The sequence below is a fragment of the Sebastes umbrosus genome, chromosome 14, assembly GCF_015220745.1.
Source record: "Sebastes umbrosus isolate fSebUmb1 chromosome 14, fSebUmb1.pri, whole genome shotgun sequence".
NCBI classification, from domain to species: domain Eukaryota; kingdom Metazoa; phylum Chordata; class Actinopteri; order Perciformes; family Sebastidae; genus Sebastes; species Sebastes umbrosus.
Window position 1 is genome coordinate 2,421,248 of NC_051282.1, and position 16,253 is coordinate 2,437,500.

The window sequence follows — 16,253 nt, forward strand, 5'->3', positions numbered from 1 at the left end:
CATCACAAATGGACAAAAATCATGACAGCTTGTTTCAAATGCAGAGTTACTGAATACGGGCTGTGTGTATTTCCCTGTGGATCGAGCGTTTCAATACTTTCACAGTATTTATATAGGACTTAAGCCTGCTTTATAATAAAAAACATGAAAATCTCACTTTTTTATAATATGGGACCTTGAAAGAGAATACATAACAAATCTCCTGACTGTCAATGTTTTTTAGCATGACCATGGCCGTTCCATGTTTATTATTGTAACCGTGACAACAACCAAAGGTCCCCTAACCTTTGTAGCCATTTGAACCTCTTTTAGCCCCTCAGGGAAATGAACCCGGCAATGATCTTATATGAATGTGTCAAACTACACGGAGCGATCAAGAATGGTTCGGTGATTCCAAATGAATTCAATATTTATGACTATTGAACATTATGATTATCAATCATCAAGCATGATGGTTAAACAATATACCATTCTCAAAGTCTTTCCAAAATGTAATACAAGATGGGCAACCATGAAACAGATGAATTATACTTTCTTGTTCAGTCTTGCAGAAAGTAGCCTACATTTGTTATCAATATCTGAAAAAAATTATGTTACACGTTTTGTTGGATACATTTTGTGTAATATTTTCACATGTATTTCTCTAATTTTGTCAGTGATGCAGAGTCTAAAAGGAAGAAGTCGTGTTTCCACCATAAATGTATTAGGTTTCCCCACTTCCTGCAAGAGCTAACGGACCGGAATTACGTACATCTGCGTCATGACGTCAGAGTGCGGAAGTGGTGTTTGTTGTGGGCAGTGCTCTCTGCACAGAGAGTGGTCAGTAACAGAACAAACATGTCTGTCTGTTGTTGCTTTAATGTTCGCTGTTTTTAAAGGACCGTGTGATGTTGATGAAGCCTGAAGAGACGAAGAGACGCCAGGAGTCAGGAGACAGTCAGCGACGCTAACAGCTAACAGGAGAAGGTGACGTCACGTTCACGCTATGTTGTCCATGTACATGGCTGTATACATGGGCTATATTAAAGTTACTATTATAGTTAATAATGAGGTACTTTTCATCTTTATTTAGTATTGTCATACACCGTCATGTAATGTAATCATTGTTGGCCATAAACAAGCGAGGAGATCTGTCATATCCAGCCACCTGGGTTGGTAAATACAGTAGTAACTGGGTAACAAGTTAAGAATCCTTATTTTATCTGGCTGGTTAGATGAAATGATGGTCAAGGAGTGGTTCAGTGTCTCTGGGGGTTATGAAAATACATTTACAATAAGAACAGCTGTAGGGGTTTTATCTTTCAGAAAAATACAAGCTTAGTTCTGTGACTTAGATTTAATGTTCATGCATGTATGTCATTCCTCCAGGCTATTTCACTGTTTGTACACTTATGCTGAGATGTAAAACATCCTTGTGTTGTGTTTCTGCAGCAGCGGCAGCAGCAGAGGCAGCAGCAGAGGCAGCAGCGGCAGAGGCAGAGGCAGCAGCGGCAGAGGCAGAGGCAGCAGCGGCAGAGGCAGCAGTAGTAGTCATGGCTGAGGCCGGAGCCCATCTGACCTCCACCGCTGTGAATGAGCAGCCGTCCATCTTTGAGGTCCTGGCGCAGGAGTCTCTGATGGAGGCGGTCAGACCGGCACTGAGACACGCTGTCAAGGTGAGGGAGGGCCTTCAAAAGAAACTCCCTTAACATTCAGATCATGATATTTAGGAACATTATTTTTTTAAGAAAAAAATACTTATTCCAATCCCTAATGCCGACCTTAAGTCTTGTGTGATCCTCAAGGATCCTCACAGTCTGTAGGGTCAGACTGTTCATGATAACAAGACTCGGTCAAAACGGAGTATCTGGCCGGACCGTTTATGTCAGGATGTGAATTTGTGGCTAAATTGTTACACAAATAGTCAGTGGTCATGTCTATAATGTTTTGTGAACAGTTTTTTCCACTTATATCTTAATGTTTGATTGAAAGACAACTTATAATGAAGCAAATGACATTCAGTAATAGTAAATGGTAACATTTACTTGTCAGTATATTATACATTTTATACAAGGTGAAAAGGTATTAGTATGACATACAGTCTGCAAAGTTAAATGTATTTCAGTTTTTTATTAAAGCATGTGTATCAAAAGCATTCATCATATAAGTGGTGTGGAACAATTTATAAAATACATCGCCAAAGTTTATCAGCGTTGAGATTCTCCCGCTGTCATCACTGACGTTGCTGCTGTATTTATTCCTAGATGGAGTGTTAATGCAGCAGCTACAATGTTAGCGTAGCCTGGCACTGATCCATCCAAACTCCATTCAGAAAACAAGCATTTCAGAAGTTGTTTGCTTGTCGTCTTGCGGACAGACCTGACACAGCATGAATTCAGACTTTTTACTAATCAGCATATTCTGCTTCAAACCATATTTGTTGGCCTTTAGCCTTTCCAAAACAAGTTGACTTTTTAAGGAAAGACCATTTCATTTAATACACTGAATCTCTTTACTCCAATTGAGGATTTGAGGGGTAGTTCCTCTTTAACTTTAGTGTAAAGTTAGAGCAGGTACCAACACGTGAGGAAGAGTTGCAGGAAGGCAGTGAGTAACGTTTATTGATCTGCTCACCGTCGCTGGGTTCCTAAGACTTTTGTCATTACTTACATTTTTTTTCTCTTTCACTGCATTTTACTTCGCTGTCTCTCACACACATTCAATTTACTGACATCAATATTCTGTCCTCTTCTTGTGCAGTTTGTCACAGAGAGTAAGACACACTTGCCGTTTGTTGATGCAGCTTGTGGAGAAATTAGGAGCGTTTGTTTTGATGGAAAGGATCTCTCTGCTAATACAAACACTGCAGAATCGTTGCCACATAAAAATTAAATGGCCTAAATTGAGGCTGAGATTGAATTGTGATGAAGCCCTAAATTGTGCTCTGCAAAGAAACTTCCCCCTTGGTTCTAACTACCCGCTTGTTGGTGACCTTCTCAGGTTCTGGCAGAGTCCAACCCGTCCCGTTTTGGGTTCCTGTGGCGACGCTTTGACGAGGTCTACCTGCTGCTGGACCTCCTCCTCCAGAACCACTTCCTGTCTCACTGCAGCGCCTCCTTCTCCGAGAACTTCTACGGCCTGAAGAGAGTTTTGGGAGGGCGAGGACCTGTTCCCGTTCGCCTGGGGCTGCGCGGGAAGTCACGCTGGCGCTCTCTTCTTCTCCTCTGCCTGGCGCCGTACCTGCGGGCCAAGCTGGAGGCGACGCTGGCGCGGCAGAGGGACGAGGAGGACTTCTCCATCCGGCTGGCGCAGACCAGGAGCCAGAGGCTGTACCAGGCGGCCGTGGCGGCGTACCCGTACGTCAGCTCGGCCTGGCAGGCCTGGGTCTTCTGCCAGCAGCTGCTCTTTGTCTTCGGGGTCGCCAGGAGCCATAACCCCCTGCTGTGGCTGGCCAGGGTCAGACTGGCACGACTTAACGTCCAAGATCTCAGAGACATGGAGCTGAAGACCAGCACAAGTGGCAACCCAGCGGATGGGAGGTACAGTTTAAACACATTCTAAGTGTGTGTGTGTGTGTGTGTGTGTGTGTGTGTGTGTGTTATTAATGCTATATTAACAGCTTCTCCAGTCAGTGGTAAGAGTTGTAACTCTTCTGTAACTCCTTCTCCAAATGGAGAACAATCTTTTGTTCTGTTCTTTGAGGCTTATAGACAGCAGCTGTATTCATATTTTCTCGTTGTTTCTGGTCCTCTAATACGACGACTGACACGGCTAAATGTGTTGTTAATATTTGTCCGCTGGTATCTGACGGCAGGACTTAGAGCCCTGTGGTGTGAAATTCTTCTTTTAATCCTTTGGTAACATTTGTTGGAATGAAACACGTCCACAAATGGAGCAAACTTCTATTATATGGCAGTCTGGGTGGCGTTGATCATGGTAATGATCAAATCTAAGGAACCCACAACTCCTCATGAACACGTGTCATTCATCAGGCTGAAACAAGGGATTTCTGAAAAACAGTCATACATACTACATACATACTACATACATACTATACTGTGACTTCATTTTTTTTTACTTTTTTCGACATATTATACTATGATAATTTTATGACTGTTTTCAACATACTACACTATGACTTTTTTAAAACTTTTTTAAAATACCATACTACGATTTTTATAAGCGTTTTTCGACATACTATAGTATGACTTTTTTTTTTACTTTTTCAACATCCTACACTATGACTTTTTTGATATACTATACTATGATTTTTTTATTTTTACTTTTTTTGACATCCTATACGATGTCTTTTTGTGCAGGTCAGTGCAGTTAAAGTTTGGTGAAAACTAGAAACACGCAAAAACCTCCCAGAATAACGTTAGAGAGAGTTTAGGTTAGGAGGAATATGTGTAATCAGTGTTCTTGCAGGAGTCCCAACGTCAGACAAAGTTCTAAAATCCACCACCCACAATGGATTGTTCTTCTGTTTTGCAGCCTGGTGCAGAGAGCATGGTGGTTGATGTCACAGGCGGCGCGTGGCGCGGCCGTGTCCCTCTCCACCTCCCTCTCGCTGGGCGTCTTTTTCCTGCAGTTCCTGGAGTGGTGGTACTCCTCAGACAACCAGAGCACTGTGAAAAGCCTCACCTCCCTGCCCGCTCCTCCACCCCCCCTCCACCTGCAGCAGCAGGAGGAGCAGAGCGGTCGGGACTCCCCGTCCATACCGGCCGACCGCATCAAAGAAACTCAGCCTCCCGGCCCCGACAGCAGGAACTGCCCGCTGTGCCGGAGGCTACGCGCGAACGCCACGGTGCTGTCCACCTCCGGCTTCGTCTTCTGCTACCGCTGCATCTACATGTATGTGAAAGCCAACCGCCGCTGCCCGGTCACCGGCTATCCCACCGAGCCACAACACCTCATCAAGATCTACTCACCGGAGAGTTAGACTGTAGTCGCTCTCCGACTACGAACTCTCTCAGAAAGACAGGAAGTGGCCTTGTTTTTAAAAAGAATTCATTAGCAGTGAGTCAGCTAGTTTCTACAGAGCCCCACATACATTTTTTTTCCTAGGGGTCTAGGGGGGCTCCGTAAGTTTCCCTCTGCAGCTGAGTGCTGGATGTGTGTCTAATGTCTGCAGCGCTCTGTCGTTTTTGGGATAAGCACACTGTGTTTTTCTTTTGTATAAAACAGGCTCTCCAATGTACATATTGTTTGATAAATTGTTCGGTGATGCCAGCTGATTGAGATGTGCTGCAGGAGTTTTCTCTCTGCTCACATCACATTTAATATTTATAAATTCATTCTTAAATTGTTTCCTCAGTGGCATTGTGTTGTTTTTTGTCTCTACTCCATGTATGGTGACTTGGTGGCAACAAAATGTTAGCAGCTAACTTAGCCAGGGTCAGGCTGGTGATTGAATGGCTCCCTCTGTATCTCACCATCAGTAACCTGATGCAGATCATTTTTTTAAAGGCTGATTCCAGTTTGAGGATATTTAACTGACTAATAAAAAAATAAATAAAATGGGGTTGCAACTAATGATGATTTTAATTATTAATTTAGTCAGTTATTCTCTCAATTAATCTTTTGGTCCATAATATAGTCAAAATAGAAATAGTCAAAATAGAAATAAATGAATTATTAATTAATAGTTATTATGTACAGAGGATGAGGCACTGAAGGACTAACGTTACGCTCAGTGTTGTAAATAAGATATTCCGATTTTTCCGTAGCCTGCGCATTAATTTGGAATGGTGAACAGACAGTTTCGTAGGTGTCCATTATCAGGAATTAATGGACACCCTACAGTCAATTAGCATTTAGTATTCACCCAGACCTTGGTATAAGACATATTATGGCATACTATACTGTGACTTTTTAATGACATGCTATATTATGACACTTTTGTAATATACTATGACTCTTTTATGAACTTTTTATGTTATACTATATGATGACTTTTCTATGATATATTATACAAACATTTTTAGCATACTAAATTATGACTTGTTTGACATTTTTGTATGACTTTTTATGGCATACATTTATGATATTTGATGGTGTACTATACTGACTCTTTCTGAATTTTGTATGGCATAATATACTGCGACATTGTATGACATTTTTACGGCATATTATACTATGACTTATTTTTATGACATACTATATTATGACTTTTTTGACATACTATAATATAACATGACTTGTTTTTCGACATGCTATACGGTGAAATTTTTTACTTTTTGTCGACATACTATATCATGATTTCTTTTTGGCATATTACAGGATATTATGACTTTTTTATTTTTATTTTGACTTTTTCAACATACTATCCTATGACTATTAGGATTTTTGTGATATACTACACTTTGACTATTTTGACTTTTGTCGCAGACTATATCATGACATTTTTTGAAATTTTTGTACATGAAGTATTATGATGTCTGTGACTTTTCTTTACATATTATCCTTATGACTTCGACATGCTATATTATAATTGTTTTATGACTTTTTTCGGCATACTATACTATACTACTTTTTTCCGAGTACCGGTACAAGTACTTCTCTGTGCCAAAAGACCCTCGTTAACAGCCAGCTGGAGGCGGTGAGTGACACACGGCAAGCTGGGGAGTCCTGCATACGAGGTGGTGCGCCGCGACCGTGCTTCTCGGGGCTGTGGCCCAAGTGTCACCGGGCCGACTATCCTTAGTGCGCACCAACCGCGTCGTGCCCCCAGAGCGGGGCTCGGCCCACGTGAAAGGTGTCAGGGGTCTGCGGCGATGTCGGCAACCCACCCGACCCGTCTTGACCAAAGTCTAACGCACGCGCGAGTCAGAGGGTGCAAGTAAAACCCCTTGGCGCAATGAAAGTGAGGGCCGGCGCGCGCTGGCTGAGATTTCATCCCGGCCCAGCGGGGTCGGGCGCACCTCCGGCCCGTCTCGCCCGCACCGTCGGGGAGGTGGAGCGTGAGCGCGTGCGATAGGACCCGAAAGATGGTGATGAGAGGTTAACGTCACGCTGCTGTAAAGTGGTATCGGTGAGGTTGTATCGGAGCCGTTTTGCGAGTACAAGTACGAGTACATGAGCACAGTATCGGACCCGATACCCGATACTGGTATCGGTATCGGTGCGTCCCTAATATTTTGTATTGTAGACTTTACTTTTGAGAGTCAAGCTTGTCAATTTAAAACCTGCTGCTGACCTGGACACTGTTCAGTTGACATATTCCTTTTTCTTCTGGCTTTGCAAACATTTTGAAAGATGACTTCATAATAATGGATAATAATGACATGCAGGGCTGGAAGATGTGAGGGGGGAACAGCTAACCCTGTTCTGTCCAAAAGAGCTTTAGAGGTGCTGGATGGCAGAGTGTTGGACCAAATGGAACTGACAGTCGGTGAATTGCTTTATTGAGTTTCCAGACAAGTTTAACAACAGGCCCACTTTAAAAAAACACAAAGAAACAGATAATCAGGATCAACGTCACAACATTACAGTGAGAGTAATAAAAAAAAGGGCTTCATTAAAATGTCCACCAACCCCTGAAAAATTAAAGTGTGAAGAATCACAAGAGTCACCTTCTTCCCTTTTTAAGCTCCTGCAACACAATTCATCAACAGGAAATCAGGACGAAGAAGAAAAAAACGGGGCTGAAACTACGAAAAAAGGGGACAAGTATCATCATCAATAATAGTCACAGTAATAGATTGCTCGAATAGCGTGTATTGCACATGTGTACACATATATGCACTTTATATACATGTGAGTCGGCGAGAACTAGACACATGTTGTATCGTCGCAAACAGGAAAGAATCTGGAGAAAACGACAGCACGGACAGAGAGAAGAGTCAGGAATGTGCTTCAGTGATCGGTTCCAACGAAAACGGCGTTTTCCGATTTTTCAGTCACGAGCCGGACGAGAGAGAAAGGTAACAGAGAGAACGTCTCCCCTCGAAAAAGAGACGGAGGTAAAGGAGAAGGAGAGAGAAGGTGACAGTCACACTGATGCTGAACCTCCTCTGTCCCACCCAGGAGTTCAAAAATACACCTCCCCCCCCCACCACCACACCGCATCATAGCAGGACACTACATTTACACCACAGTATCAAACATATCAAGAAATATACAGTATTAACTTGTGTAGCAAAATAGTCTGTGTGTGCGTGAGAGTGCGTGAAACCTTAGTGTGTGTGTGTGTGTGGGGGGGGGGGTGGTAGCGACAGTAAAGCTGTGTAGCCTCTCTGGACTAGGGAGGCAAGATTCATCACCCTGATGTACAAACCATCAGACTCAGCACTATCCTGTACAGGGTAGAAAGTGGTACAGATGGTTCCCCCCCCCCCCCACCGGCTCCTCCGAACTCTCAGTTTGTCTCAGTACAAACCAACCAGAACTGAGCGTGATCAGCGCAGCACTGAACCGGCTTCTTAAAGCTTTCAGTCTGCAATCTGTGCTTATGTGTGTGCCCTCCGGCAGCAGTGGAAGACCAAGCAGCAACCCCCCCCACCCCGACTCCAAGGATAATTCTGTTTGTTACCATCTGAGTTTTATTTTTATATTTTTTGTCATTTCTGTCGATTGCGATAACTCACAAAAGTAATTGCTGAAATCTCGGCGACTGTATATATATATAAAGATGGACGACATGACAGCTCCCCAAAAGCGAAGCCAAATCATCTGGATCGCCCCCTGGTGGCTGGCTGCAGTATAGGCCATAAAGCCAGCCCCCCTCCATGTTAGCGGATGGGACGTGGGCCAAACTAAAAAGTCAAAGTACACATCAAATACACTTTTCCCAAAGATGGTTTCTATCATTTTAGGTAGTTCTTATCACGCTTATCATTTTTCTGATAAGTTTGGTTTTAATTAGTTATTTGACAGCTGCTCTGAGTAAAGTAGTCACCAAACAGCTACCGCGGTGCTGACGTAGCAGCTAGGTGGCTCACGCTAAGAAGGTGCGGCCGTGCTCGGCTTGCGATTGGCTCAGGTGGGACCTTGATACCGCAGCTGCGGGCCCCCCCGATCACTACTGCACAGCCTCTGGCTCCAAATGACGTCAAAATCTCGAGATGGCAGCTCCCGTATCCAGGACATTTTGGCTTAAATTTTGTACAGTGGGAGGAAGTGGAGACGCATCGTCCATCTACATATACAGTCGTTTGAACGGTGTGTCTAAAGTTGCAAGTATTTATAGCTGTTCATAGGCGGGTTAATAGCCAAGTTCCCATACAAATGTTATTTATTTATTGTCATTTTTTAAAAATATATATATATTTGTATATTTCTAGAAAATTGGCAACAAAAAAAAATGCAAATGAATCTACTACTTTTATGTGAATATTAGAAGATGGGCGGGTAAACTTCTGCAGAAGAAGAGGGGGCAACAACAAGACGTAACAACCAGATAGATAGATGATACGCGCGTAAGAAAATTTGAGAAAAAAAATCTGCGAAAAAAGTTTGCTTGCTCTAAAAAAAAAAAAAGAAATCACTCTTTGGTTAAACTGCTTGCAACTCATCTCACATTGAATCTACTGAAGGTCCTGAGTAGACATGGCTTCTCTTTGGATTGTGAACAGCTGTCAGGGAGCCTCAGGAATTATCTCTCGGAACGCCGTTGGTGCACAGCTATGGCGAGTATGGAGAGCGTTTGTTTGTTTCTGACTGCTCATCTTTCTTGCTCTGTTATTTTATTGAAGTTCTTGCGCTTCCAGATTAACTCGGAGAGTCTTATTAATTATGGGAATGATGGCTAAAACTACAAAAAAAATAAGGCTCAAGTTGTGATAAACCAGAACTGATAATGGCCACTAGATGCTAATAATAAATAATACCAAATTACTCAGCAGACAATTTGTATTCATTAGTTGATGGTAGTTTAAAACACACTTAAAGGTCCCATATCGTGCTCATTTTCAGGTTCATACTTGTATTTTATGTTTCTACTAGAACATGTTTACATGCTGTAATGTTTAAAAAAATATATATTTTCTTCATGCTGTCTGCTTGAATATAGCTGTATTCACCCTCTGTCTTAAACGCTCCCTTTTAGTGCATTTCAACGGAATTGCGTTGCCTGGCAACAGTTTGGGTCCATGTTTACTTCCTGTCAGCTGATGTTATTTACATACACTGCAACAGGAAAAAAACTGGGACACATTTAGAATGTTTATGTTTAAAACCGTGTAATGGTCTAAATATTATATATTTGTGACATCACAAATGGACAGAAATCCTAACGGTTTGTTTCAAACGCACAATTTCTAAATACGGGCTGCGTGTATTTCTCCGTATATTGAGCGCTTCGATACTTTCACAGTATTTATATAGCACTTAAACCTGCTTTATAAAATAAAAGACATGAAAATCTTACTTTTTACAATATGGGACCTTTAAGGAAGGCATTTTTAAGTGGGCTATAAATTGCTTCATTGACAGGCTTCTGTGGTAGTTGCCGCTTGCTTGTTCCACTGCTGCTGTTTTGTTCCTTTGTGCCCGCATGAACTCCAGTCGAGTTCAGACATCAACACCATCCCACCATGTTCGATGGCTAATTTCTGTCGGTCTTTGGGGACATCTTGAGTTACCAACTCCACCCCCCAACCGGAGACGCTGCTATTACTGAATACAAATATGATGGACAAAATGGCCTTAGTGTTTTACATTAGTACAAAAAGACTACACTGAACCGCCTGGAAACACAGCTCAATAAATCAATCAATGTGTTGATCAATCAATAACTCTGTCCGTTCCACAAGACAGGTAATAACACACAAACGGCACGTGTTTAAAAGCTCCGTGAATGACGTAAAGCTGTGACGCTGCCTGCTGTGTTACCATGGGCTAACGGGCTGTCCTATCAGTGTCATATTGCTTTGAACAGATGAGACCCAGAGGTAGCAGCGTCGGCTACAACACTCGCTACACCGCGGAGGGTCCTGGGAAAAAATGGACTTTAAGTGAGGTTGAAGATTGTGTCCGGCAGAGTTAGCTTACTGACGTCACTCCATAGTGTTTCTGAGTTGAGTTTCTCTAGATATTGGTAATAGACTGGTCCAGCTCTGAAGCAGGGCGTCTTCAGGGAAGCAGACAACGCTAGCTCGAAGGTGTTAAATTCACATTTCAGAGCATATCTGTTGCCTCCACACGGCTCTCAACGTGGTGACGACTTAGCCGGCGGGCTCGCAGCTAGCGGAGCTAACAGCACTAACAGCACTAACAATGGCAATAGAGTGTTTTCCGGGGATTTTTGTAGGCCAACCAGGAAGTTAGCATCGTCCTGGTTCCCTCCACAAAAAGCCAAAGGGATTGTTCCATTGGGTTTTGGATTATTGCAGAAAAAGGAGCTCTTTGGCAAACACACGTTTACCAAATGAGTTAGCATTTTAGCACTTCCGGTTCCTTCGTCTGGAAGTCGATAAGTTTTTTGAATGGGTTTTTAGTTAGATGCCTGAAATAAGGTCTGTGGTTAACACGAGCTGAAGAGATAATCTTTTGTTCTACGACATAAAGCACATCAATAAATACCCCACTAATGGAAGCCATTTTGTTTCTTAAAAAAGGCGGTTGCTAACAAGTGGCTAAATGAGACTACTAAACGTCATCACGCCAACTCGTCTGCCGTTACAGCCTCGTCGTTTATACTCGCGCTCATGTGACCTTGATGTAGTTAGTTTATAGCCTAACGTTAGCTTTTTACTTCTGGCAACTACATTCATGCTTCAAAAATCATAAAAGTGGTGTTCATTAGTGAAGATTATCTTGCTGAACAAAACGTGTAAGTATCATAAACATGTGTTTGCAACAGAGCTTATTTTCTGTAATAATCCAAAACCCAATGGAACAATCCCATTGGCTTTTTGTGGAGGGAACCCAGGGCGATGATAACTTCCTGGTTGGCCTACAAAAACGACATCATCCCTGGAGCACCAACTAAAGTCTTTAAAATGAGTTGGTGCAGCGTAAGCGCGGAGCTGAGGAAGTTGGGGTTAAGTAAATGGCACCAGAGCAATAAGGGTTAATTAGGGTTAACCCATTTTTTTTTTTTTTTCAAAGGTTAGCTTATTGTTAGCTTGAGAAAATGATTTCATATAACATAACAATTACGCAGTCCTGCATCACCATTTTAGTCACTGAGTGGTCCATAAAAATTGGTTACAGCAAGAATATTGAAAATATGAATTTACAAAATGGTAGGCAATCTTCTTAGCCACCTCATGACCCCATTTACTCTGACCAAGAAATGTCTTCTCCTTTAAAGGTCCCATATCGTGCTCATTTTCAGGTTCATACTTGTATTTTGTGTTTCTACTAGAACATGTTTACATGCTGTAAAGTTAAAAAAAAACTTTATTTTCCTCATACTGTCTGCCTAAATATATACCTGTATTTACCCTCTGTCTGAAACGCTCCGTTTTACTGCATTTCAACAGAATTGCAACGGAATTGCGTTGCCTGGCAACAGTTTGGGTCCATGTTTACTTCCTGTCAGCTGATGTCATTCACATACACTGCAACCAGGAATAAACTGGGACACATTTATATATATATATATTGTATATTTATGACATCACAAATAGACAGAAATCCTAACGACTTGTTTCAAACGTTCAATTTCTGAATACAGGCTGTGTGTATTTCTCTGTATATTGAACGCTTCGATACTTTCACAGTATTTATAAAGCACTTAAACCTGCTTTATAATATAAAAGACATGAAAATCTTACTTTTTACAACATGGGACCTTTAAACTCAGAATTTAATTGTCTTTATTTTGGCACAACATCTTATAAGTCGCTAGGCAGTTTCCAACCATCTGTTGAGCCTCTCGGTGGCTGAAATGTCCGAGTTACAGGATCTGGGGATTCAGAACCGTGATATGTAGCACAACGGTCAAGGCTATGAATATCATAAAGCCATGGAGGGACAAGGTAACTTCCTGTTGGGACTACAAAAATGCATCATCACTGGACCAATCTATTTACCACATGACCCCTGACCTTAACATCCCCCTTTTTCTGTAGTTGCTGCTGTTTGCCTGCGGAGGGCAGCGCTGCCCTGCCTGCTCCTGCCAGAGGAACTGGAGCTCGCTGTTCACCCACAACAACAACAACAACAACAACAACAACAACCACTGCGACAACATCCAGCCATCCTCAACATCTGTAAACAAACAAACAAACAAACAAACAAACAAACAGGTGGCGGTCTGAAGACATCAGACCCGTGTGCTTACTTCCTGTCAAACAGCCAAACCTTTTAAAACATCAAATCTCCAAATAGAATATATTCATAAATCCAATCTGATTGGATAAAACAGTTTACATATATATATATATATATTTATATTTATATATAGAATATTATCTTTTTTTTTATACAAAAAGAGAAATTATTTTGTGTTTTTATACATATTATGTATGTACAGATATAGAAAAAGTGGCCGCGCTGAGTCTGCTGTGACGTAACCGTGGGCAACAGGACAGGAAACAGTATTTACACCAAAGAGGAAATATTAAAATAATAAAAAAAAGAGGGACGTGGTGGTCGTTGTGGTGTTTCAAAAACGTGCCACAATCCCACAATCCCCTTTGGGAGAAGAAGGGATGGGGCTCAGGTCACAAGACTCCCACCAACATGAGTGAAAGAGAGAGAGAGAGACAAACGAGCAACCCATGAATACTGCTAGAACAAGGCCTGATCCTGAGACACTGAACACCAGAGCCCATAAAAGTCTGATTGAATATTATTATTAACGTTACATTAATATTCAATGGAGTCTTTTACTGGGGATTTTCTAGTGTGTAATGATGGCTTTAGAGGCATTTTCTTCCCTAAAACAAAATTGGGAGTACCTGGCATGAATGTTGTCAGATTTAAAAAAAAAAAAAAAAAAATACAATTCTTAGCAGTTTCAATACATTTCTGAATATATATATATTTATATCAACTCTCGTGATTCTCTCTCTCAAGGTTGCTGAATAGTGAACAAATTAAGGCATCCAGATGAAGAAACAAAGACTCCGAAATGAAACGACAGCAGTGTGAGCGTGTGCATCGGTGTGTTTCTTCAGTCCTGATTGGCTGGTTGGTTTGCTGAGGTGCTGCGGCGGTGGTGTTGTTTTGTGGTGTTTGTGATTGGACGTTTTTTGAAAAAAGGCACCTAGTTCCTCCTCCTCCTCTGTTCATTTTTGCTCCTCCTTCGCCGGCCGACCCCGCGTTCGCTCAGCGTGTCTCGCCGACAGACGAGAAGACAAGTCGTCCTCTCGGTGTCTGACATTTCGACGGGATTCAAACTTCCAGCCCTGCATGTCATTATTATCCAAACTTTTTTTCCACAGTTATCGTCCCCCGCTGTGGAAAACAGAGGAGTAGGGACGAAATAGAAAGAGAAGAATGATTGTGAGGTGGAAGGCAGAACTTCAGTGGTTACTGTGTACAGGTATGCAGGTTTACAAGACGTGTCTCCTTGCTGACCCCCCCTCCTCCTCTGGTTTCCATGGAGATGCCAAACAAGTCGTCTGCTCCTCCTTCGGGCTGATGAACCAGTAGAAAAGAGATGTGTCCTTCTTTATCACAGTCCCCCCGCCTTCTCCTCCTGCCACCATAATGTTCTCCTCAACCAAGAGTCCTCCACAACAGCACAATTCCACTCCGTGTGTGTGTGTGTGTGAGAGTGTGTGTGTGTGTACCTACACACACTCTGTAGCGGGAAGAGGAGGTGCCAGAAGGAGGTGAATATTTGTGCGGTTCTCGTTTAAGTTCTTCCTACAATACGGGCTCTTCTTCCATCGGCTCCTCTGTGGACCTGAGGGCAGGTCAGAAGAAACAATTCAATAGCACTTGTCAAAATATATGCAGTACATACAGTGCATGGTTTATGACGAAGAAAATAGATAAACCTCAAGTTTAATATTAGACCTTGTGACACGATTCTACGGAAGCCCTGAGAGGCAAATGAGAAAAAGAAATTCTGGTGACCCATTTATTAAAGGGACTGTTTGTAACTTTTTAAGCGTATAAATGTACCGGGTCGGGACACATGCGCGCTCACATATGCGCTCGCGTGTGGAATGTACAGTGGACGTTTGTGCAGAAATAAATGCTGCAGCTCTTCCAGACCAACAGAGGTTTCCCGCGTCTTGTGAAGTGACGGGGCTCCGCAGAGAGAAACCTTGTCGTCTCGTTACCGACCGGGTGCCGGTGTCTCCCTGTTCACTCCGGCTGCGGGCGGAGGGAGACGAGTTTCTCGCTGCGTAGCCCCGCTGCCTCAGCCTGCGCTGAGGCAGGAGAAGCAAACACAGTATCGGCATTGATTCATGGAGAGACCTGCGTCTGGTCAGCTAACATTACTGCCAAGCAGCTGAAATATAGAGTGATATTGTGCTTTTAGCTGAAATGTGTCGCCTCACTGTTTTGAGTGATGCTCGTTCATGTCTATGTAGAGCGAGCACAAGCACGAGCTCGATGCTGACTTTCGTTAATTTCACGGCCACAGGTGTCGCTGTTAAGAAGCATTTCTGAAAGTTACAAATAGTCCCTTTAAGTCTGCCCTATTTTGTTTTGGGTGAGGGTTAGAGTTAGGGTTAGCTGTGATCTGTTTTTAAAGTCACGTGTTGGCGGAGGTCTGCGCTCTCCGAGTGCCATTCTAGCTTTAAAACTGAGCCTCGCTACAACCTCAAAATCTCAAGTTAACTTAATGCGTTAAAGAAATTAGTGGTGTTTAAAACAAATTTGCGTTAACGCGTTATTGACGATATACCTTTGACAGCCCTAATATAACACAACATATTTTTGTGAATAAAAAGTGAAAAGCATCAGGCTAAGCTATCTGTATTTGTTCTAGTTACTGTGTGTTCTTTCCATGGCACAACAGCTTCTCAGCCCCCCCCCCCGATAATAGTGTGAAGCTATCGTGGTGCAACCCTGACCTGCTGGTTTCTGTGTTGTCGGGATCCGAGCCCGGCTGCTCGACATCGACGCTAAGGGAGGCCATGGCGCTGACCGTTTCTGCCTCGTCCTTCTCCGATTGGCCCTGAGCCCCCAGGGGGCTATCCAATAGCGAGTGGCCGCTCGTCTGAGACAAACTCTGGAGACAAGACCAGTGTATACCTGGAGGGACGGAGAGGAAGAGGATCAAGACATGTTGTAGCTTCTCATCACTGTGTATATTTAGTGTGTGTGTGTGTGTGTGTGTGTGTGTGTGTGTGTGTGTGTGTGTGTGTGTGTGTGTGTGCGTGTGTGTGTGTGTGTGTGTTTCTTACTCTGGATCTCTATTA

The 16,253-nt window shown here is 42.8% G+C and overlaps 2 protein-coding genes and 1 long non-coding RNA gene across 12 annotated transcripts in view; 2 read left to right on the top strand and 1 right to left on the bottom strand.

Annotated features, from left to right (window-relative positions):
• The first annotated feature begins 733 nt into the window (after positions 1 to 733).
• pex12 (peroxisomal biogenesis factor 12) lies at positions 734 to 5,490 on the top strand. 7 transcript variants are annotated; one of them, XM_037793101.1, is made up of 4 exons: positions 734 to 966; positions 1,432 to 1,655; positions 2,980 to 3,518; positions 4,474 to 5,490. In XM_037793101.1, exons 2-4 carry the CDS (start codon positions 1,533 to 1,535, stop codon positions 4,919 to 4,921), a joined length of 1,110 nt encoding a protein of 369 aa, XP_037649029.1. In that variant the 5' UTR covers positions 734 to 966; positions 1,432 to 1,532; the 3' UTR covers positions 4,922 to 5,490. The 7 variants fall into 7 exon arrangements, with proteins under 7 accessions (XP_037649029.1, XP_037649030.1, XP_037649028.1 ...); XM_037793102.1 differs by having other exon boundaries at positions 1,435 to 1,655; XM_037793100.1 differs by having other exon boundaries at positions 1,447 to 1,655.
• Positions 5,491 to 11,466: 5,976 nt separating this feature from the next.
• The window catches only part of LOC119502268, an 18,254-nt gene continuing 13,467 nt past the window's right edge, over positions 11,467 to 16,253 (top strand). The window contains exon 1 of the long non-coding RNA XR_005210031.1: positions 11,467 to 11,629. This is a non-coding gene — a long non-coding RNA (uncharacterized LOC119502268). The remainder of the gene's footprint in view (positions 11,630 to 16,253) is intronic.
• Positions 13,855 to 16,253, bottom strand: part of hdac5 (histone deacetylase 5) — an 85,427-nt gene continuing 83,028 nt past the window's right edge. For 3 of the 4 annotated variants that reach the window (XM_037793068.1, XM_037793067.1, XM_037793065.1), the window contains 3 exons: positions 16,239 to 16,253; positions 15,906 to 16,086; positions 13,855 to 14,782 (listed from right to left, as the gene is read on the bottom strand). The exon at positions 16,239 to 16,253 is cut by the window's right edge and continues 67 nt beyond it. In XM_037793068.1, the coding sequence (XP_037648996.1) occupies positions 14,743 to 14,782; positions 15,906 to 16,086; positions 16,239 to 16,253 (236 nt within the window). In that variant the 3' untranslated portion in view covers positions 13,855 to 14,742. The remainder of the gene's footprint in view (positions 14,783 to 15,905; positions 16,087 to 16,238) is intronic. The other variant, XR_005210026.1, reaches the window with a different exon arrangement.

Excerpts from the sequence above, each read along its gene's own strand:
- pex12 (XM_037793101.1), top strand. The coding sequence starts at position 1,533 with ATGGCTGAGGCCGGAGCCCATCTGACCTCCACCGCTGTGAATGAGCAG. Across the intron at positions 1,656-2,979 it reads CACTGAGACACGCTGTCAAG|GTTCTGGCAGAGTCCAACCC; the intron begins GTGAGGGAGGGC and ends TGACCTTCTCAG. Across the intron at positions 3,519-4,473 it reads GGCAACCCAGCGGATGGGAG|CCTGGTGCAGAGAGCATGGT; the intron begins GTACAGTTTAAA and ends TCTGTTTTGCAG.